At 40.6% G+C, this 23,652-nt stretch overlaps 1 protein-coding gene across 1 annotated transcript; it reads right to left on the bottom strand.

Annotated features, from left to right (window-relative positions):
• Positions 1-1,700: 1,700 nt before the first annotated feature.
• On the bottom strand, positions 1,701-19,434 carry hhipl2 (HHIP-like 2). Its single transcript, XM_034220620.1, has 10 exons — positions 19,081-19,434; positions 17,887-18,276; positions 17,200-17,462; positions 13,815-13,958; positions 12,472-12,809; positions 11,465-11,591; positions 7,392-7,537; positions 6,110-6,191; positions 5,879-5,961; positions 1,701-2,327 (listed from the first exon to the last, which is right to left on the bottom strand). The coding sequence occupies exons 1-10, from the start codon at positions 19,432-19,434 to the stop codon at positions 1,885-1,887; spliced, it is 2,370 nt and encodes a 789-aa protein (XP_034076511.1). The 3' UTR covers positions 1,701-1,884.
• Positions 19,435-23,652: the final 4,218 nt, after the last annotated feature.

Raw genomic sequence — 23,652 nt, 5'->3', positions numbered from 1 at the left:
CACACACACACACACACACACACACACACACACACACACACACACACACACACACACACACACACACACACACACACACACACACACACACACACACACACACACACACACACACACACACACGTATACATCACTTCAGGGGACATTACATTGACTTACATGCATTTCCTGGAGACTTATCCTAACCTTAACCTAACCAAGTCTTCAGACTAAAATGATGTCCCCATAAGGGAGGCGAGGCACACGTGACTGTAAACAGATGTAGGTCCCCACAAGGATGGTAATGCTAGGCTACACACACACGTTTATTTGCAGTAAAATAGGAGCTCTGCGGTTAAAAATAAAGAAATCTGGATCGTATTTTTAACTAATTTAAGTGATTTAAATACAGAAAGAGTGGTAGTTAAATCACAAAATAAAGTGTAAGGAGTCATTAGATGCATGATAGTGTGCAACAGCTGTGCTTTGAACTTTAAAGGAATACTTTAACATTTTAGAAATTGTGCAGTGTTAAATAAGATTAATACAGCTCACGTTTCATCTAAATGGAGAGTTTAAAGGGACAATACGTAACATTGTACTGTATGATAATATCAAAAACATGCCTGATTGTGTAATTTACAAGCTTAAATAAGTAATAATAATAATAACTTTAATTTATATAGCGCCTTTCATCAACCCAAGGTCACTTAACAAAGAGACATATAAGGACAAAACATAAAACAGGGGGCAGAAATGTAAGTGGGGGTGAGTTATTGTTGGAAGGCGATGTTGAACAGATGAGTTTTAAGGGTTGATTTGAAGATGTTGAGAGAAGGGGCGTTGTGGATTTCTGCAGGGAGGGAGTTCCAGAGGGGGGGGGGGGGGGGGGGGGGGGGGGGGGGGGGCAGCGACACTGAAGGCACGGTCCCCGAAGGTGCGGTGGCATGAATGGGGAATGGAGAGCAGGCCGGAGTCTGAGGATCGAAGGGTGCGGGACGGGATGTAAGGGTGGAGGAGATCTGTGAGGTACTGAGGGGAGAGGGCATGGAGGGACTTGTAGGTGACGAGGAGGAGTTTGTAGGTGATGCGGGACTTGACCGGTAGCCAGTGGAGGTTGGAGAGAGTGGGGGTGATGTGCTGCCAGGGCTCGGTGCGTGTGAGAACCCTGGCAGCTGAGTTATTGTCACAATAGATACATATATTTCTAATTAAATACAGAAATGTTGAATTTATGTGTGTATTTATTCATCAATTTGCTCATTATTCCTTTATTTTTTTTTATATCCAATAACTGTATTTATTTATTTAGTGAAATACAAATAAATGTATCTATAGCAGTGTTTCTCAAACTTTTTCATACCAAGGACCACTTAACCACTAAAAAAACACTCGCGGACCACCTAACTCCACAAATATAAAAAAACACATCGTTTTTCTAGAACAGATTACAAATCGCCTGAATATTGTACAAACAAGTGGCAACATGTGTGACGAAGGTGTTGTGCTGGGCTATATCATGCAATCGAAAGTGAAACTTAAGCTCACTCCATTGCGGAGATATTCCCGCGATAGTGCGGAAAACTTAAATGTATTTATTTATTTAAAATGTGAAATTGTACCAATATACTCACGGACCACCAGGGGGCGCTCACGGACCACACGGTGAGAAGCACTGTGTACCTTGCTTCCTCAAAAAAAGCAGCATAAATACAAGTGTATTCCTTTATTAAAGCATTTATTATAACGTGTATTATAACAAGTACTGATATATTAAAGTTTGGCCTTTTTAACCTTCCATAAATCTATCTCTCGGGAAAAAGCGAAGCACATTTCTGAAAAAATCTCAAACAATTCCTTTAAAACAAATAGAAATGTACCCAAAATAATAACAGAATAAATATTTTAAAGTGCTTTTGCATTTTTAGCTTGCTTCCTTTTCACCTTGAGTGTATTTTGCATTGTTCTGATTGTTCTCACATTCAAGTCTGTCTGAGTTTTGTTCGTGAACTTCTGTGATTTCTTCCACTTCAAGCTGTTCTTCTCGTGCAGGATTGTGCGATTCTTCGGGCTGTTTGTGTTTTTTAGAGCGTTGCTTTTTAAATCATCCGTTGCTTTTGGTTGTTGTTTGTCTCTGACGCTCGTCTTGGATATCTTCTTCAGAGTCTTCTTCTTCTGCTGCTGGTTCAGCTTCTTATTTTTCTTCCATGGCTGCAGCTTCTTTGTTGTGGTCGATGTTGTCGTCGTTGCAGGCGTGACGAGGCTCGGCGTTGTCGTCGGTTTGGCGGTGAGTTTGAATTTTCTCGGTGGTGGTCTCGTTGGTTTTTCGTTTGTGTCCAACACAGTCACTGAAAAGGGAATACAAGTACAATTTACACAGTTTAAAAGATGCACATGTTGCATTTTCTTAAGCCTGGATTCAATATTTAAAAAAACAGACCGGGTGTTATTCTACCTGAGTTCAGTGTGTTTGTTAAAGGGTCCTCTCCTGCTGATGTTCAGGTGTATATCAGTATGTAGTATCTCTACTTTAAAGAGTCCTCTCCTGCTGATGTTCAGGTGTATATCAGTATGTAGTGTCTCTACTTTAAAGAGTCCTCTCCTGCTGATGTTCAGGTGTATATCAGTATGTAGTGTCTCTACTTTAAAGAGTCGTCTCCTGCTGATGTTCAGGTGTATATCAGTATGTAGTGTCTCTACTTTAAAGAGTCCTCTCCTGCTGATGTTCAGGTGTTTATCAGTATGTAGTGTCTCTACTTTAAAGAGTCCTCTCCTGCTGATGTTCAGGTGTATATCAGTATGTAGTGTCTCTACTTTAAAGAGTCCTCTCCTGCTGATGTTCAGGTGTATATCAGTATGTAGTGTCTCTACTTTAAAGAGTCCTCTCCTGTTGATGTTCAGGTGTATATCAGTATGTAGTGTCTCTACTTTAAAGAGTCCTCTCCTGCTGATGTTCAGGTGTATATCAGTATGTAGTGTCTCTACTTAAAGAGTCCTCTCCTGCTGATGTTCAGGTGTATATCAGTATGTAGTGTCTCTACTTTAAAGAGTCCTCTCCTGTTGATGTTCAGGTGTATATCGGTATGTAGTGTCTCTACTTTAAAGAGTCCTCTCCTGCTGATGTTCAGGTGTATATCAGTATGTAGTGTCTCTACTTTAAAGAGTCCTCTCCTGCTGATGTTCAGGTGTATATCAGTATGTAGTGTCTCTACTTTAAAGAGTCCTCTCCTGCTGATGTTCAGGTGTATATCAGTATGTAGTGTCTCTACTTTAAAGAGTCCTCTCCTGCTGATGTTCAGGTGTATATCAGTATGTAGTGTCTCTACTTTAAAGAGTCCTCTCCTGCTGATGTCCAGGTGTATATCAGTATGTAGTGTCTCTACTTTAAAGAGTCCTCTCCTGCTGATGTTCAGGTGTATATCAGTATGTAGTGTCTCTACTTTAAAGAGTCCTCTCCTGCTGATGTTCAGGTGTATATCAGTATGTAGTGTCTCTACTTTAAAGAGTCCTCTCCTGCTGATGTTCAGGTGTATATCAGTATGTAGTGTCTCTACTTTAAAGAGTCCTCTCCTGCTGATGTTCAGGTGTATATCAGTATGTAGTGTCTCTACTTTGAAGAGTCCTCTCCTGCTGATGTTCAGGTGTATATCAGTATGTAGTGTCTCTACTTTAAAGAGTCCTCTCCTGCTGATGTCCAGGTGTATATCAGTATGTAGTGTCTCTACTTTAAAGAGTCCTCTCCTGCTGATGTTCAGGTGTAGATCAGTATGTAGTGTCTCTACTTTAAAGAGTCCTCTGCTGCTGATGTTCAGGTGTATATCAGTATGTAGTGTCTCTACTTTAAAGAGTCCTCTCCTGCTGATGTTCAGGTGTATATCAGTATGTAGTGTCTCTACTTTAAAGAGTCCTCTCCTGCTGATGTTCAGGTGTATATCAGTATGTAGTGTCTCTACTTTAAAGAGTCCTCTCCTGCTGATGTTCAGGTGTATATCAGTATGTAGTGTCTCTACTTTAAAGAGTCCTCTCCTGTTGATGTTCAGGTGTACATCAGTATGTAGTGTCTCTACTTTAAAGAGTCCTCTCCTGCTGATGTTCAGGTGTATATCAGTATGTAGTGTCTCTACTTTAAAGAGTCCTCTCCTGCTGATGTTCAGGAGTATATCAGTATGTAGTGTCTCTACTTTAAAGAGTCCTCTCCTGCTGATGTTCAGGTGTATATCAGTATGTAGTGTCTCTACTTTAAAGAGTCCTCTCCTGCTGATGTCCAGGTGTATATCAGTATGTAGTGTCTCTACTTTAAAGAGTCCTCTCCTGCTGATGTTCAGGTGTATATCAGTATGTAGTGTCTCTACTTTAAAGAGTCCTCTCCTGCTGATGTTCAGGTGTATATCAGTATGTAGTGTCTCTACTTTAAAGAGTCCTCTCCTGCTGATGTTCAGGTGTATATCAGTATGTAGTGTCTCTACTTTAAAGAGTCCTCTCCTGCTGATGTTCAGGTGTATATCAGTATGTAGTGTCTCTACTTTAAAGAGTCCTCTCCTGCTGATGTTCAGGTGTATATCAGTATGTAGTGTCTCTACTTTAAAGAGTCCTCTCCTGCTGATGTTCAGGTGTATATCAGTATGTAGTGTCTCTACTTTAAAGAGTCCTCTCCTGCTGATGTTCAGGTGTAGATCAGTATGTAGTGTCTCTACTTTAAAGAGTCCTCTGCTGCTGATGTTCAGGTGTATATCAGTATGTAGTGTCTCTACTTTAAAGAGTCCTCTCCTGCTGATGTTCAGGTGTATATCAGTATGTAGTGTCTCTACTTTAAAGAGTCCTCTCCTGCTGATGTTCAGGTGTATATCAGTATGTAGTGTCTCTACTTTAAAGAGTCCTCTCCTGCTGATGTCCAGGTGTATATCAGTATGTAGTGTCTCTACTTTAAAGAGTCCTCTCCTGCTGATGTTCAGGTGTAGATCAGTATGTAGTTTCTCTACTTTAAAGAGTCCTCTGCTGCTGATGTTCAGGTGTATATCAGTATGTAGTGTCTCTACTTTAAAGAGTCCTCTCCTGCTGATGTTCAGGTGTATATCAGTATGTAGTGTCTCTACTTTAAAGAGTCCTCTCCTGCTGATGTTCAGGTGTATATCAGTATGTAGTGTCTCTACTTTAAAGAGTCCTCTCCTGCTGATGTTCAGGTGTATATCAGTATGTAGTGTCTCTACTTTAAAGAGTCCTCTCCTGCTGATGTTCAGGTGTATATCAGTATGTAGTGTCTCTACTTTAAAGAGTCCTCTCCTGTTGATGTTCAGGTGTACATCAGTATGTAGTGTCTCTACTTTAAAGAGTCCTCTCCTGCTGATGTTCAGGTGTATATCAGTATGTAGTGTCTCTACTTTAAAGAGTCCTCTCCTGCTGATGTTCAGGAGTATATCAGTATGTAGTGTCTCTACTTTAAAGAGTCCTCTCCTGCTGATGTTCAGGTGTATATCAGTATGTAGTGTCTCTACTTTAAAGAGTCCTCTCCTGCTGATGTTCAGGTGTACATCAGTATGTAGTGTCTCTACTTTAAAGAGTCCTCTCCTGCTGATGTTCAGGTGTATATCAGTATGTAGTGTCTCTACTTTAAAGAGTCCTCTCCTGCTGATGTTCAGGTGTATATCAGTATGTAGTGTCTCTACTTTAAAGAGTCCTCTCCTGCTGATGTTCAGGTGTATATCAGTATGTAGTGTCTCTACTTTAAAGAGTCCTCTCCTGCTGATGTTCAGGTCTATATCAGTATGTAGTGTCTCTAGACACTACATACTGATATACACCTGAACATCAGCAGAATGGACATTCTGAACATGTCTGGTATGCAAACACCATAAAGACGTTTTATAAGAAGAAGAAGTGATAACATTTGAAGGTGACGTACGCTCTCGGGGCACGAAGGGAATCTTCTTCCCTCTCACTTTGACCGGCAGCGGCTTCTGCTTACATTTCCCCGGAGGAGCTCTCCTGCAGAAATGAAACACAACATTGTACACATGCGTTGGAAGAAATTTTTTCACAGAAAGCAAATGTCACCATGTATAATAATAACATAAAACAAACGTGTTTTTAATTAAAATCACATTCTTTATTGTGAGCTGTATGGATGCTTCACCTGGAGGGGTCCACAAATTTGAAAACGGTCCCATACGGAGACGTGGCACTCGGGTACGCTGTGGCCAGGAAATAAAGCTCCCCTGAAACAAAAATGGAGAGTATTACTTAGTACATGATTTCATACTAAAGTGGAGTGTAACAAAGTAGATATAGTGATAGATATTTAACTCGAGTACTATATACTTCCACTACATTGTGGAGAGACGTATAGCACATTCTACATTTACCACTCATCAGCATCAGAAACAGGTTTATCACCAGGTAGGTTAACACAGGGGTTCCCAAACTTTGCCATGCCAAGGACCCCATATAGCATTATCCTCTGGCGGGGACCCCCCTGTTGCAATCTTTTTTTTAAATGATGTGTACAAGTGCCTCCCAATGGAACATGCAGTGCGTTGCCACTACATTTGGGGCCTTCTGCCTGATCGAAGCTGTCACTTCTGCCTGATCGAAGCTGTCACTTCTGCCTGATCGAAGCTGTCACTTCTGCCTGATCGAAGCTGTCACTTCTGCCTGATCGAAGCTGTCACTCCGCTAGCTCCATAGCCCCACTGCCCCATCTGAACACACACCCACACAACGAGACCAGTCAAGTCCGTTTGAGATGATGTACTCATCTAAAACTTGGAACATGTCTCTTCCTGTGGTCCTACCTTCCAGTGCTTTGCAAAATAATATTTCCTCAACAAAGTTGTCTTCTGAAATAAATCTGATGTATGCAAGCAATTCTGCAACATTTGCTACATCCGTGCTCTCATCCAGCTGCAGAGCGAAACATTCACTAGCTCTCACTTGCTCCGAAAGCTGAGCAGATTTTCACTCGCAGTAGCGGCAGCTCGATTCTGATTGGCTTGAAGGGCGGTCGTGTGATTCAAAAACAAAAAATACGAAAAGATTGGCATCAAAGGACACATAGATTGATAGATATGCAGTTATTAATAACATTAAAAAAAAAACCTGTTTCCCTCAAACTTTGAGTGACCCCCCTGGCGCCTCCTGAAAATTATAATAACATTACAAAATATAGTGAAATATAGCAGTATTTACATTGAATATGGTTGAAGTAGAATTGGTATAAAATATGTGTAGTAATGAACAACATATTCTTTTTCCATATAAAAACACATGCTTTAATGTAATGTTGCAGTACCGTGCTTCTGTACTTCGACTTAATTCACATTTTACATGTAAAGAAGCATCCTTAGACCATGGTAGATCTACTTTAACTCAGCTATGGATCTTCATGCATGATTTATAGGGTTGAGAATAGTTGTTACCGGCTTCGTCTTCGCCGAAGGAGATGATGAACTTGTGGTGGTGGTTGATGAGTCCTGGAAACGAGCAGGTTTTTGTTTCTCCCATACAAACACTCTTCTCCCTCCAGCTGCCCGTCGTCTTGTCTTCCTCCAACGCCATGATGCGACTAAAGGATGCATTTAAAGGTCAGCTATTATGCAAAATACACTTCTCCATTTCTCTTCTACATCAACATGTGTCCCCTCTTCTTCATGTCTCTTCTACATCAACATGTGTCCCCTCTTCTTCATGTCTCTTCTACATCAACATGTGTCCCCTCTTCTTCATGTCTCTTCTACATCAACATGTGTCCCCTCTTCTTCATGTCTCTTCTTCATCAACATGTGTCCCCTCTTCTTCATGTCTCTTCTACATCAACATGTGTCCCCTCTTCTTCATGTCTCTTCTTCATCAACATGTGTCCCCTCTTCTTCATGTCTCTTCTACATCAACATGTGTCTCCTCTTCTTCATGTCTCTTCTACATCAACATGTGTCCCCTCTTCTTCATGTCTCCTCTACATCAACATGTGTCCCCTCTTCTTCATGTCTCTTCTTCATCAACATGTGTCCCCTCTTCTTCATGTCTCTTCTACATCAACATGTGTCCCCTCTTCTTCATGTCTCTTCTTCATCAACATGTGTCCCCTCTTCTTCATGTCTCTTCTACATCAACATGTATCCCCTCTTCTTCATGTCTCTTCTACATCAACATGTGTCCCCTCTTCTTCATGTCTCTTCTACATCAACATGTGTCCCCTCTTCTTCATGTCTCTTCTACATAAACATGTGTCCCCTCTTCTTCATGTCTCTTCTACATCAACATGTGTCCCCTCTTCTTCATGTCTCTTCTACATCAACATGTGTCCCCTCTTCTTCATGTCTCTTCTTCATCAACATGTGTCCCCTCTTCCTCACGTCTCTTCTACATCATGTGTCCCCTCTTCTTCATGTCTCTTCTACATCAACATGTGTCCCCTCTTCTTCATGTCTCTTCTACATCAACATGTGTCCCCCTCTTCTTCATGTCTCTTCTTCATCAACATGTGTCCCCTCTTCTTCATGTCTCTTCTACATCAACATGTGTCCCCTCTTCTTCATGTCTCTTCTTCATCAACATGTGTCCCCTCTTCTTCATGTCTCTTCTACATCAACATGTGTCCCCTCTTCTTCATGTCTCTTCTTCATCAACATGTGTCCCCTCTTCTTCATGTCTCTTCTTCATCAACATGTGTCCCCTCTTCCTCACGTCTCTTCTACATCATGTGTCCCCTCTTCTTCATGTCTCTTCTACATCAACATGTGTCCCCTCTTCTTCATGTCTCTTCTACATCAACATGTGTCCCCTCTTCTTCATGTCTCTTCTTCATCAACATGTGTCCCCTCTTCTTCATGTCTCTTCTACATCAACATGTGTCCCCTCTTCTTCATGTCTCTTCTACATCAACATGTGTCCCCTCTTCTTCATGTCTCTTCTACATCAACATATGTCCCCCTCTTCCTCACGTCTCTTCTACATCATGTGTCCCCTCTTCTTCATGTCTCTTCTACATCAACATGTGTCCCCTCTTCTTCATGTCTCTTCTACATCAACATGTGTCCCCTCTTCTTCATGTCTCTTCTACATAAACATGTGTCCCCTCTTCTTCATGTCTCTTCTACATCAACATGTGTCCCCTCTTCTTCATGTCTCTTCTACATCAACATGTGTCCCCTCTTCTTCATGTCTCTTCTTCATCAACATGTGTCCCCTCTTCTTCATGTCTCTTCTACATCAACATGTGTCCCCTCTTCTTCATGTCTCTTCTACATCAACATGTGTCCCCTCTTCTTCATGCCCCCTATACATCAACATGTGTCCCCTCTTCTTCATGTCTCTTCTACACCAACATGTGTCCCCTCTTCTTCATGTCTCTTCTACATCAACATGTGTCCCCTCTTCTTCATGTCTCTTCTTCATCAACATGTGTCCCCTCTTCTTCATGTCTCTTCTACATCAACATGTGTCCCCTCTTCTTCATGTCTCTTCTACATCAACATGTGTCCCCTCTTCTTCATGTCTCTTCTACATCAACATGTGTCCCCTCTTCTTCATGTCTCTTCTACATCAACATGTGTCCCCTCTTCTCCATGTCTCTTCTACATCAACATGTGTCCCCTCTTCTTCATGTCTCTTCTACATCAACATGTGTCCCCTCTTCTTCATGTCTCTTCTACATCAACATGTGTCCCCTCTTCTTCATGTCTCTTCTACATCAACATGTGTCCCCTCTTCTTCATGTCTCTTCTACATCAACATGTGTCCCCTCTTCTTCATGTCTCTTCTACATCAACATGTGTCCCCTCTTCTTCATGTCTCTTCTACATCAACATGTGTCCCCTCTGTGGAAAGAGACTCTGAAAGTTTCAGGAACAAAGATTCTCTCTCTTTTTGATCCATTTCTATAAAAACCTGTCTGAAAATGAGCTGATCAGATTTTGGCCACTTTGTGATGTCATAACGATGTTTTGTCTTGTGTAACTATTAGCCAATCAGCAACCAAGGTAACCCCCCCCCCCCCCCCCTTATCACCTGAATCTCCTCCTAGAGCACCATTGAGTTCTTTGTAACCAAATGTTTCTCTAGAGGGGCGTGGGGAGGGGCTCCTTATTTTCATCTAAAGTAACAGACAGAGAATCAGCACTTTGGAAACAGGGCTGAAACAGAGGGGATTATGGGTAATGCTGCAATGATCTGTTTGGTGTTTCAGCCAATCAGAGACAGGTTCTGTATATATCTGAGACTTGTGATATATGGATGAAAAACAGTATAATAGGGGACCTTTAAAAGGCAGTAATTAATACAGTTATTAAACAATAATCTGGGTATAGAATCACTCCTGTACAAATCCTGCTTTAAATAATGAATTTATTTTAGGTTTTGTTCATAACAAAATATGGAAAAAAATCTATAATTTGTGTTTTAATTTGATATGAGGCCTTATATATGAGGATAGTCCTACAGTGTTGTGTCTCGTCAAATGTGTTAGTTATTTGTATGTATTTTGTCATTTCCTGTTTTATTTTGTACTTACCTCTTGTCTTTCATTTCAGGCCCCTGACGTGTTTCCACCTGTTCCCACTCACCTCATGTTTAAACAGTCCTGTCTCTCCCCTGTCCCGTGTCAGTTCGTCTTGTTTGTTGCTCAGAAAGGATCGCTTTTCACTCATGTCAGGTTTTGTTTATTTTGTTAGGGTTAAGTTTTTATTAAATCCTCTTTTTGTTACGCTAGTTTTTTCCTCCTTGTGAGCGCTTTTTGTTATTTCCACTACCTACTCTGTTAAGAGGGATTACCTGATCTGTTAAAATAAATACACTTTTTAATGACATTCAAGACTTTGTCTCTGGGTCGTGCGTTTGGGTTCGTCAGTTTGTGTCGAGGTCCTGACATACAGTTTATTTTAAGGACTGTAGAAATGCACTGAAATCACAGCCAAAACGTCTTCTCGAGACACATCTTTTAAGCATTCCCCTAATCTTAATCCTCTAAAATGTATTTCAATCTCCCCTTGTTTAATGTGACATGTTCATTTTTGTTTAAAATGTTAAACACCCTGTAGTTTAACTTTGAACAAAAAGCATTATATAACACAGGTTTAAGTTAAAGGACATAACTGTATTTGTATACAGCCTATAATGTTTATTTTATATATTTAAATGTACTGTACTGTATTGTAGTTTTCTTGACTATTACTTTAATTGTGTTTTTTTTCATTATTTTATGCATTATGTTTTGGGTGTATTTGTGAAATGTTGTGTTTTATGAAACAGGTTTTTTTGTGTGGAATATCTTGTTTATTTGTTGTGAAATATGTTTGAGTTTGGACCTTCAGGGCCACCATATAATCCTTCACTTTTGGAAATCAATGTAATCTGGACAGACGTGATCCCTGTAGTTCTGTACTAGTCATTCAGAAATGCACGTTTTTTTTTAGACAACAGCTGAGCAAACAAGTTGTTCCTTGTCTTCTGAAAAGTGTCTTTTCTTTTATTGGCGTAGATCAACTCATCTTACCCACTCATAAAGTCTCCGAAGAAGTACAGGCCGTTCAGATTGGGTGATTCACATCCTCTGTACACATACCCCCCCGTCACAGACTTCCCAACATGATGGCTGTACGCAAATATAGGAAGGACGTCATCTGCCGAGGAGAGAGAGAGAGACGATTTAAAAACAGTCTGAAGAACCAAAATTAGATTGAAAGTGATCAAAGTAACAGGTGGTTAGGAGGCAGGGTCTCTTCATCAAAATGGTAAGAAAATATGGAGTTTTGCGAGTTTTACGAGAGCCAAAGTATCTGCTGAGGTCTTCTCCTCTCCAACATGTGGACACACTTATACTCGGTATAAACCTTGAATAAAGCAGTTTATTTTGTATGTAGCTTGGCGGGAAACCGTCGTACAGCAGAGGTTTGCTTTTGTTCGTTAATCTTGTTTCTCTTAAAGTGGACCTATCATGCTATATTTGAAACATATATTGTAGGGCCATACCTATACAAAACATGTCTGTGAAGTGTTTTGCTTCAAATACCAAACAGATCCCCCGTTGTAGCCATGCCTCATACTGCTCAAACCCCTCTGTTGCAGCCCTGTTAGAGAAACGCGGATTTTGGGTCCTTAGCTTGAAAAAAAAAAGGAAGAGGAGGCGGAGCTAATGCCTGATCAGAATTCTACTGGAGATAAAGTTAAATTCTGCTGTGATAAAACGCCATCCTGTTCTAAACCACATCAAGGATTATTTCTGAAACAGTATGGAGCTCAAATGCTTTTTCTCTTGCAGGTTTATCACAAGGTGAGTTCCTTTTTTTATTTCCTGCTTTTTAAACACATGTGCTCTCCAGCACAGGTTAGCTCTGAGTGTTAGCGAGGCTTGCTCATGTAAACAAAGACGAGATTACGTCCAAAACAAAAAAATAAAATAAAGTGATTTTATGACAGCTTTTTGCAGACAATACTGACTCAAGCTGAAAGAGGTTAAAGCGCCTCAAAAATAACTTTTGATATTTATCAGAAATGACTCACTTAAGGAGGAGTTCTGGCACAGTTTCACGTCGTAGCACTCGAAGCCCTCCTTGGCTCTCCATCCGTAGTTCCCGCCCTTCACGATGATGTCGATCTCCTCGTAGCGGTTCTGACCCACGTCTCCGCAGAACATCCTCCCGCGGCCCTGCAGAGTCCCCGGGTCCCCGCGGTCCACGGAGCAGCGCCACATGTTCCTGACCCCGTATGCAAACACCTCGGGGCGGGAAGAGGGGTCTCCGAGGAACGGGTTATCGGGGGGGATCCGGTACTGAAGAGCACCGGGGTCACCACCGTCTACATCGATATCGATACGCAGGACTTTACCCAGAAGAGCACTTCTTGGGGGGGGGGGGGGGGGATTTACAACGCGTAGATAGATTGTGGATTAGCTTTCAGATGTATTGATATTTTTTTTAGTTGGATAGAGAGACATCCTCAGCTGTAACACCCGAACACACCAAGTTGAAATTAAAAACGAACCTGAAGCAAGCAGAGATATTTAAACCGTTGTAGTACCATGTAGAAAGTGGTTGAAACTGCAATGGTTACATTTTGGAAAAAGATCACTATAATTAATATTAATGTAGCTGGTTAGAAGTTAGCTTATTCATATTTAGATTTCAATTTCTAGTTAGCTAAACAATGTAGAAAGAGTTGAAATTGTGAAAAGCAATGGTTAAATGTTGCAAAAATATAACCATATGTAAGTAATATTACTGTAGCTGGCTATAAGTTATCGAAGCTAATTCATATTTTCGTTTTCATTTCTTATTATTAGACCAGACTATTCAACGTATAGATATATTGTGGATTAGCTTTGATATTTATTGAGATGTATTTTTGTTTGATAGAGAGACATCCTGAAAAGACAGCTGTAACACCCGAACACAAGTTAAAATAAAAACTAAACATGAAGCAAGTAGAGATATTTAAACCATTGTAGTACCATGTAGAAAGTGTTTGAAACTGCAATGGATACATTTTGGAAAAATATCACTATAATTAATATTACTGTAGCTGGTTAGAAGTTAGCTTATTCATATTTAGATTTCAATTTCTAATCATCAATTATCCATCCAGTTTCAATTTAAATGTATAGGGGGACTATTTTGCTGTTTGGGGATTTTCTCTCAAGGCGGGACATCTCTAAGCTGTTGACCAATCACATCAGAGCCAGCCAGCTAACCAATCAGAGCAGACTGGGCTCTGGTTTCAGACAGAGGGTGAAAAGAGGTGCTGCAGAGCTTTTTGAACATGAAAGCATGGAGACATGTCCCAGTAGAGGCTCATTAAAAGGCCTCTTAGTAACTGATAGGGCTGTTATGGTTAGAGGATGTTCTTACTTGTTTTGTGCGTTGCCAAACTTCCCAAAAGGATCTCCGGCTTTTCCTCCGTCTCCGGTGAAGATGTACAAATATCCGTCGAGTCCGAACAGCAGCTGGCCTCCGTTGTGGTTCGCAGCCGGCTCCTCGATCTCCAGAATGACCCTGGAAGTCAGAGATGGCAAAAGTACACACATCCTTTACTCAAGTAGAAGTACAGATACTCGTGTTTAAAAATACTCTGGTAAAAGTAGAAGTACTGACTAAACTTCTTTACTCAAGTAAAAGTAAAGGCTTTGAAATGTACTTCAGTAAAAAGTACCCATAACTAGCAGCTGTTTTAAAGAGTACCTGACCTCCCTTTATATTAATAGAACAATAATGTCATTGTTAGCTAATGAATGTTTCCATGCTGAACAACGGCAACATGACAACGTTTCCATTGGTCCCTCTTCTTTAGAGAAGACCAGGAAATGATGGATACACGGATCGTGTTCAAATCAATAGGCACGCAATGACTCTAAAGAATAATGATCACGCACCAAACACACATTCAGACTAAAGGAACCAGCTGTTTGGGAAATGAGAGAAGTAGAAAGTACAGGTATTTGAGTTCAACATGTAAGAAGTAGAAAGTACAGGTATTTGAGTTCAACATGTAAGAAGTAGAAAGTACAGGTATTTGTGTTCAACATGTAAGAAGTAGAAAGTACAGGTATTTGTGTTCAACATGTAAGAAGTAGAAAGTACAGGTATTTGAGTTCAACATGTGAGAAGTAGAAAGTACAGGTATTTGTGTTCAACATGTAAGAAGTAGAAAGTACAGGTATTTGAGTTCAACATGTAAGAAGTAGAAAGTACAGGTATTTGTGTTCAACATGTAAGAAGTAGAAAGTACAGGTATTTGTGTTCAACATGTAAGAAGTAGAAAGTACAGGTATTTGTGTTCAACATGTAAGAAGTAGAAAGTACAGGTATTTGAGTTCAACATGTAAGAAGTAGAAAGTACAGGTATTTGTGTTCAACATGTGAGAAGTAGAAAGTACAGGTATTTGGGTTCAACATGTAAGAAGTAGAAAGTACAGGTATTTGAGTTCAACATGTAAGAAGTAGAAAGTACAGGTATTTGAGTTCAACATGTAAGAAGTAGAAAGTACAGGTATTTGTGTTCAACATGTAAGAAGTAGAAAGTACAGGTATTTGAGTTCAACATGTAAGAAGTAGAAAGTACAGGTATTTGTGTTCAACATGTAAGAAGTAGAAAGTACAGGTATTTGAGTTCAACATGTAAGAAGTAGAATGTACAGGTATTTGTGTTCAACATGTAAGAAGTAGAAAGTACAGGTATTTGTGTTCAACATGTAAGAAGTAGAAAGTACAGGTATTTGGGTTCAACATGTAAGAAGTAGAAAGTACAGGTATTTGAGTTCAACATGTAAGAAGTAGAAAGTACAGGTATTTGTGTTCAACATGTAAGAAGTAAAAAGTACAGGTATTTGGGTTCAACATGTAAGAAGTAGAAAGTACAGGTATTTGGGTTCAACATGTAAGAAGTAGAAAGTACAGGTATTTGGGTTCAACATGTAAGAAGTAGAAAGTACAGGTATTTGAGTTCAACATGTAAGAAGTAGAAAGTACAGGTATTTGGGTTCAACATGTAAGAAGTAGAAAGTACAGGTATTTGGGTTCAACATGTAAGAAGTCAAAGTCGTCAGAAAAATAAGTAGTGGAGTAAAGTACTGATACCAGAAACATGTATTTAAGTACAGTAACAAAGTATTTGTACGCCACTACTTCCCACCTCTGCTGAAAGTTGTGTTCAATCACAGTTTACTAGAAGTTATATTTGTTGTCTTTCAGGAATAGATATCAGGTTGCTACGATTCTTAAGTATTTGATCTCTTAAGAGCCGATGCTTTAGTGCAGGCGAGTCAAACTCAATTTCATCACGGGCCACATTAGCATTATGGTTGCACTCAAAGGGCCGATTGTAACTTTAAGACTATATAAACATACATATATATATATATTTAATATATATAAAATAATGTGTTATATTACTTTATTGCCTCTGCATTGGATTATTATCGGATAGGCTAAAAACGTCATAAATAACTGCGTCTGAAAGTCTAGGGCAATAAGTGCAAGTCTCTTCAGTGAGAATGTCACAAAATTATTTATAAAGAAGTGACATTTTGAAAAAAAAGTCAAATTTAAGATGCATTGTGGGACATGTAGTGTATGGACATCGTGTTTCTGTAAATCGGCATGTAACCGTATAATAAACATATTACATTCTTTCAGAGCTCTTGCGGGCCACATGAAATGAAGTCGCGGGCCGGATTTGGCCCCCGGGCCTTGAGTTTGACACCCCTGCTTTAGGGTTTTGGTTGTGATATACAGCAGAAAACATGTTGATGCACAGCACAGCCCTGGAGGGGGAGACGGTGAATGTCTTTCAATGGGTAATTACATCAGAGCATCTTCCTCATCATCATAGAAAAACAAAGCAGCTCTCTCTCATCGTCAGTGTAGCAATCTACAAAGTAACGTTAAAGTAATCAGATTACGTTTGTCTGTAATGCAGAAACACATTACAGTTACTAAGAACTACATGAGTCAAAAGGTAACTAGTAGTATAACTAATTACTGTCTGCAGTGAGTCATTTAGTAAAGTAAGTGTTTGAGTAACTACCCCAGTGTCGTGTCAAATGATCAAATAATCATTTTAAACATATAGTCTTATACTCTGATTGCCTTTTACACTGTTAAGTTGTATGTTTAGTCTTGTATGTGTTTAACAGAGACATATGTGAAGGTTTTAGATGTCAGGAGGGCAAACGGAAGTGTAAGATGGGGATTTAGAAATGGTTAAGGACAAGGGGGTTTAATGGTTTAATGGTGGGATGGCGGACCAGCTGTTTCCTCTCATGAATATATAGCAGGAGAAGCAGAACTTCTTTATCCTCTGAGGATGATATCTGTTCCTGCATTTCAGATCGATTTCACTTTCACATTACATCGATGCACACAATGTCTGTTTTCTTTTTTTATTGCTGCCGAATTTTATTCCACTTTATTCCATTCTATTTCTGTCAATACTGCTATATTTTTTATTATTTTAAATATATTTTTTTATGTTATTATAGTGTTCTTAAAATAGTTCTCTATCTGTGTTTTACATTTTAGTTTTACCTTTATGTATGCACCGACGACACCAAGTCAAATTCCTCGTACGTGTCAACCTACCTGCTAATAAACCTGATTCTGATTCTGATTGTATATTGACTTTTTTTTCTTTTTCTTTATTACTTTATTAAATATAACAAAAAACAAACTTTGTCCATGAATCGTCTATCATTTTCTCTTAAGAAATTCCTCCACAGCCAAACACTGCTCAGCGTACCTCTCTGAGTTCGGGTCGGCCACGTTCACATCGTGTTCGGACGCCTTCATCTCGCTGACCCTCACTTCCTCCAGCTTGCTGTCCACCAGGATGGAGTAGTAGATGAAGAAGCGTCCGTTCTCTCTGTACTTTGGGTGGAAAGCCATGCCCAGGAAGCCCCTCTCGTCCCCCAGCCAGCCCGTGGTCATCACCTCCCCGCTCAGATCCAGGAAGGGCGTCTCCAGCCGGCTGCCGTCACGCAGGTAGACCCACACGAAGCCCACCTGGGAGGGAACGTCTTAATGAGCGCGGTAATAAGAATCATAGAAGCTTTCAGGAGAGAGGATTCACCGCTTCAGGCTGAATGTAATATCTTTCTCAATGCCTGTTTAATAGTAGTACATGATAGACTCTGGGAACTTAACTTAATTCACCCTTGCTTGCATTTAAGACTAGAGAAATGCCATTACTCTGATTGGTTAGCTGGCCAGCACTGTTGTGATTGATCAACTGCTTAGAGATGTCCCGCCCCTTAGTCTATCACAAACAATGTGTTGGAGAGCCAGCCAACAGAAGCGCCAGTGTCCCATAATGACGTCACTATGTTCAGGAAGTAAACAAAGGGGTCCAATGGAAGCGTTTGCAGATCATTTACATGCACACAAACCTAACGAACACACTACAGGGAAGAGCCCCTTCAAACAGCACCTGCTCTGCGATGAACATGCGATGCGTGCCGTCTCCGCTGTGCAGCATCAGCACCGGGTTCCTCAGGTTGTTGGCCACCTCCGTCAGGCACAGCTGCAGACAGCCCCGGGGGTCCTCGGCCACGCGGCCCAGGTTGCTGTTGAGGTTGGAGCTCTGCAGCACGTTGGGGTAGCAGTAGTCCTGGTCCTGTAGGTCCACCAGGCTGCAGAAGGTGGAAGCGTCTCGCTGCGACGTGTCCTGCAGCAGCCGGTTCTCCGTTAGATATATCACCACGTGGCCACATTTACCGTGGAACTCGGAGCAGAATCCGGAGCAGAGGCCCGGCAACTCTCTGACGGGAGTGTAGGGGTCCTCGGCATCGAACAGGTGGGCGGCGTACGGAGAGCACTCCTGGAGAAGAACCACCAGACACTGCTGATTATCACAGAGGCGTTTCACGGCTAGAGGCAACACAGGGAAATTAAAGGGACACCTTGGCTGGCTTCAAGGACTTTTGACTGTAGATCAAAGCGGAGGCATGGAGTGACCCTTTTACCTGCTTTCCCACTGACAAATAGTGTGTGTAGCTTTTTTTAACACGCAAAACCAGCTGAGGACTGATTCAAAGCTCTCCCACTAAAGACAAAAGCCAGATGTTAGTAAAGAAAATGTTTTATAGGACAAAGACCAAATCTGGTTTTGAAAAAAGGCACTCGGCCCCCTTTCCCCTAGGTACGCCACTGTTTTACAATATATGGGAACATTTAATAGTAATATTTAACTAATTTCAAGATTTGTAATGGAGTTATTAAAGTTATTTGTAGGAATTATAAGCGTTATTTACATGTTTTTGTAAAATTCTTATAAAAAAACTACGAAAAAACAGGTCCCCCCTCATCACAAAATCACCTCTGAATTCTGCATGACTTTTAATTGAGATTTGTATGAAATGAGATAAAAAGAAGAGGAATTATAGAAAGTAAATACAAGTTGCATGATGCCTGATATTATATGCTGCATTATTTTAAATGTAAATATGTATTAAATCAGATGAGAGAACAGTACCAATAGCAGACTAAAGAGGTTGATAATGAGCATGACTGTAATGATGGTTTGGATGAAACTGAATGTAGAAGCACTTAGCAATGTTTTAATCTGTGCCAGCAACGTGTTATGCCCATTGCATCACAAGCCACTATAAAAGCATGTACCCACCTGGCACAAGACCTCCTTCAGCAGGTCCTCACACAGATCTTCCCCCCTCGTGTCCAGCTGGTCGATGATGTCCCAGTATCTCTCCGCGATCATGTTGTCCATCTTCTGGTCGCAGCAGCCGAACTGCTCGTACTGCGTGCAGAACTCCAGGTGCCATAAAGGTTTGAAAGGTGGCGCGAAGTCCAGACACTGAGGGTGCGCTGAGGCCGGAACCAGCACCATGACGGACACGAGGAGAGGGAAAAACGCGGGAAGGATTGAGCGCTTTTTGGATGAGCTCGGACGTGACACCGTGCGTAAATACGCGCAGACGGCTCCACTTGGATGAAGCGCAGCATCCCGCATACCTGTCATTTTTCCCGTCTGCAAAGGAGAGACTTCCACTGTTTGCTCTCCTTTATGCGTGCGCGTATACATGGATGCATGTGCTATAGGCGTGTGTCAAAGCACCAGCCAATCCCTGCGTCATATGCCAGGTACAAAAAAAAACAAACAACGCACCTAAACTCCAGTAAACTGCATCCCGTAATTAGTAACACATAACACTAAATACATCTGTGATGGTTCGCAAAGTTAATTAGGATGTCTTTATTCTAAATGTTCACCACCGCAGTGATGTTGGTGGAAGAATACTCACAATGAACTCGAAAGGACACACACACACACACACACACACACACACACACACACACACACTCATACACACACACACACACACACACACACACACACACACACACACACACACACACACACACACACACACACTCACACACATATATACATTCACACATACACACTCGCACGCACACACACATACACTCACACATATACATACATACACACACACGCACACACACACACACGCATACACACTCGCACGCACACGCACACACACACACACACACACACACACACACACACACACACACACACACACACACACACACACACACACACAGAAGTGGTAGAATAAGTATTCTTTACTTAAGTCAAAATACAAATATTTCCAAAACTACATTAAAAGTCAAAGTTCCACATTAAATTATTAATCAAGTACAATTAGAAAAGTTTGATCAGTACCATGTGTAATTCAACTTACTGTAATGAAGTGTTTTTTTATGCAAACCCCTTATCTGAAAAGTAACTTAAGCTTTAAAACAATATAATATAGTGCAGTAAAATACATTTCCCCTTTTAAATGGACTTTAGTAGAAGTATTGATAAGCAATAAAAAGGAGGTACGGTACTTGAGTAAATGTACTTAGTTACTTTCCAGCAATGCAAACACACAACAAGGGTACAGTTTCCAGGAATGCATACATCAACACGCAGCCACGACACAAACTGTAATTAAGTCTCTCAGTCAAGTCGGTGTGCCTGCAGGCAGCGTGAGTTCCAGCAACAGTTTGGCAGCAGCTGCTTCATCCTGTAAATGTAAAAACGGTCCCGGCACGTCAAACTCTGACTTAATGTTAAAGCAAACATGTCATCATTTACTAATGCTGCCAGAGAGAAAGAGTTATGGCATATTATACAATGCGTTCCCAAAGCACGGCTTATTAAGTAACTCAGACATTGGAAACCTTTAGAAGACGGTGACACGTTTTTAAAGTGGCCCTATTCTCCTCATGTTCAGGTGTATATGTAGTGTCTCTACTTTAAAGAGTCCTCTCCTGCTGATGTTCAGGTGTATATCAGTATGTAGTGTCTCTACTTTAAAGAGTCCTCTCCTGCTGATGTTCAGGTGTATATCAGTATGTAGTGTCTCTACTTTAAAGAGTCCTCTCCTGCTGATGTTCAGGTGTATATCAGTATGTAGTGTCTCTACTTTAAAGAGTCCTCTCCTGCTGATGTTCCGGTGTATATCAGTATGTAGTGTCTCTACTTTAAAGAGTCCTCTCCTGCTGATGTTCAGGTGTATATCAGTATGTAGTGTCTCTACTTTAAAGAGTCCTCTCCTGCTGATGTTCAGGTGTATATCAGTATGTAGTGTCTCTACTTTAAAGAGTCCTCTCCTGCTGATGTTCAGGTGTATATCAGTATGTAGGGTCTCTACTTTAAAGAGTCCTCTCCTGCTGATGTTCAGGTGTATATCAGTATGTAGTGTCTCTACTTTAAAGAGTCCTCTCCTGCTGATGTTCAGGTGTATATCAGTATGTAGTGTCTCTACTTTAAAGAGTCCTCTGCTGCTGATGTTCAGGTGTATATCAGTATGTAGTGTCTCTACTTTAAAGAGTCCTCTCCTGCTGATGTTCAGGTGTATATCAGTATGTAGTGTCTCTACTTTAAAGAGTCCTCTCCTGCTGATGTCCAGGTGTATATCAGTATGTAGTGTCTCTACTTTAAAGAGTCCTCTCCTGCTGATGTTCAGGTGTATATCAGTATGTAGTGTCTCTACTTTAAAGAGTCCTCTCCTGCTGATGTTCAGGTGTATATCAGTATGTAGTGTCTCTACTTTAAAGAGTCCTCTCCTGCTGATGTTCAGGTGTATATCAGTATGTAGTGTCTCTACTTTAAAGAGTCCTCTCCTGCTGATGTTCAGGTGTATATCAGTATGTAGTGTCTCTACTTTAAAGAGTCCTCTCCTGCTGATGTTCAGGTGTATATCAGTATGTAGTGTCTCTACTTTAAAGAGTCCTCTCCTGCTGATGTTCAGGTGTATATCAGTATGTAGTGTCTCTACTTTAAAGAGTCCTCTCCTGCTGATGTTCAGGTGTATATCAGTATGTAGTGTCTCTACTTTAAAGAGTCCTCTCCTGCTGATGTTCAGGTGTATATCAGTATGTAGGGTCTCTACTTTAAAGAGTCCTCTCCTGCTGATGTTCAGGTGTATATCAGTATGTAGTGTCTCTACTTTAAAGAGTCCTCTCCTGCTGATGTTCAGGTGTATATCAGCATGTAGTGTCTCTACTTTAAAGAGTCCTCTCCTGCTGATGTTCAGGTGTATATCAGTATGTAATGTCTCTACTTTAAAGAGTCCTCTCCTGCTGATGTTCAGGTGTATATCAGCATGTAGTGTCTCTACTTTAAAGAGTCCTCTCCTGCTGATGTTCAGGTGTATATCAGCATGTAGTGTCTCTACTTTAAAGAGTCCTCTCCTGCTGATGTTCAGGTGTATATCAGTATGTAATGTCTCTACTTTAAAGAGTCCTCTCCTGCTGATGTTCAGGTGTATATCAGCATGTAGTGTCTCTACTTTAAAGAGTCCTCTCCTGCTGATGTTCAGGTGTATATCAGTATGTAGTGTCTCTACTTTAAAGAGTCCTCTCCTGCTGATGTTCAGGTGTATATCAGTATGTAGTGTCTCTACTTTAAAGAGTCCTCTCCTGCTGATGTTCAGGTGTATATCAGTATGTAGTGTCTCTACTTTAAAGAGTCCTCTCCTGCTGATGTTCAGGTGTATATCAGTATGTAGTGTCTCTACTTTAAAGAGTCCTCTCCTGCTGATGTTCAGGTGTATATAAGTATGTAGTGTCTCTACTTTAAAGAGTCCTCTCCTGCTGATGTTCAGGTGTATATCAGTATGTAGTTGAACAATTGACATGGTGCATAAAATCAATCCAGCCTCACAAGCCAGACAAGTCATCACAGCTGATAACGCCTAGTAAAAGTCTGTTTTAAAAGGCGTCTAAAGAGCATTGTAGAAACACAGGAAGCCATGACGTCGTGTATGAGCAACAGTTCGGCAGCAGCTGCTTCATCCTGGAGATGTAAACTGTCCCGACGCTTCAATCTCTGACTGAATGTTCAGGCAAACATATCATCATCTATTAAAGCATCTTCACCATGTGTTACATAACTCAGCACGCTAAACACAAAAGCTCTATATATTGTTCAGATTTTAATGTAGTATTTATTATCCAAGATTATATACTTAAATGCAGAGGTGGAAGAAGTACTCATATCTTGTACTTGAGTAAAAGTACAAGTCAAAACATTCATCACCAAGTACTGTACTTAAGTACAATTTTGAGGTACTTGTACTTCACTTGAGTAATTCCATTGTATGCTACTATGTAATTCTTCTCCACTACAGTTCAGAGGTAGATGGTGTACTTGTACTCCACTACATAGGTATTTAATACCTTTAGTTACTTCACAGATGTGGATGAATGATGTGAAATATAATCAAGTGTTGAATCAGACTTTAGTTCCACCTGGAGTAAATCCACCAGCTACCCTGCAGTATACAAAGTCATTCAGACTAGCTGCACCTTTACCAGCTTTGAGAACACTTTCATGATCAATCATTATAAAACATATCATATATAATATTCTGAAATGGACCAATCTGCACAACGACTACTTTTACTGTCGCTACTTTCACTATATTTTGATGAGAATACTTTTCTACTTTTACTTGAGGAACATTTTGAATGCAGGACTTTTAATTGTAAGTATTCTTGCACTCTGGTACTTCAACTTGTACTCAAGTACATGATCTGAGTACTTCTACTTTTACTCAAGTACAAGATCTGAGTACTTCTCCCACTTCTGGTGAATTGTAGGCAAATAAAATAATAAAATAAAGTGCAGCATTCTTCCAGCAGATGGCAGCAACCAATCTAC

This window comes from Gymnodraco acuticeps, unplaced genomic scaffold (assembly GCF_902827175.1).
Source record: "Gymnodraco acuticeps unplaced genomic scaffold, fGymAcu1.1, whole genome shotgun sequence".
In the NCBI taxonomy this organism is placed as follows: Eukaryota; Metazoa; Chordata; class Actinopteri; order Perciformes; family Bathydraconidae; genus Gymnodraco; species Gymnodraco acuticeps.
The sequence above is the reverse complement of the archived record's forward strand: the minus strand, read 5'-3'. Positions and strand labels throughout refer to the sequence as shown.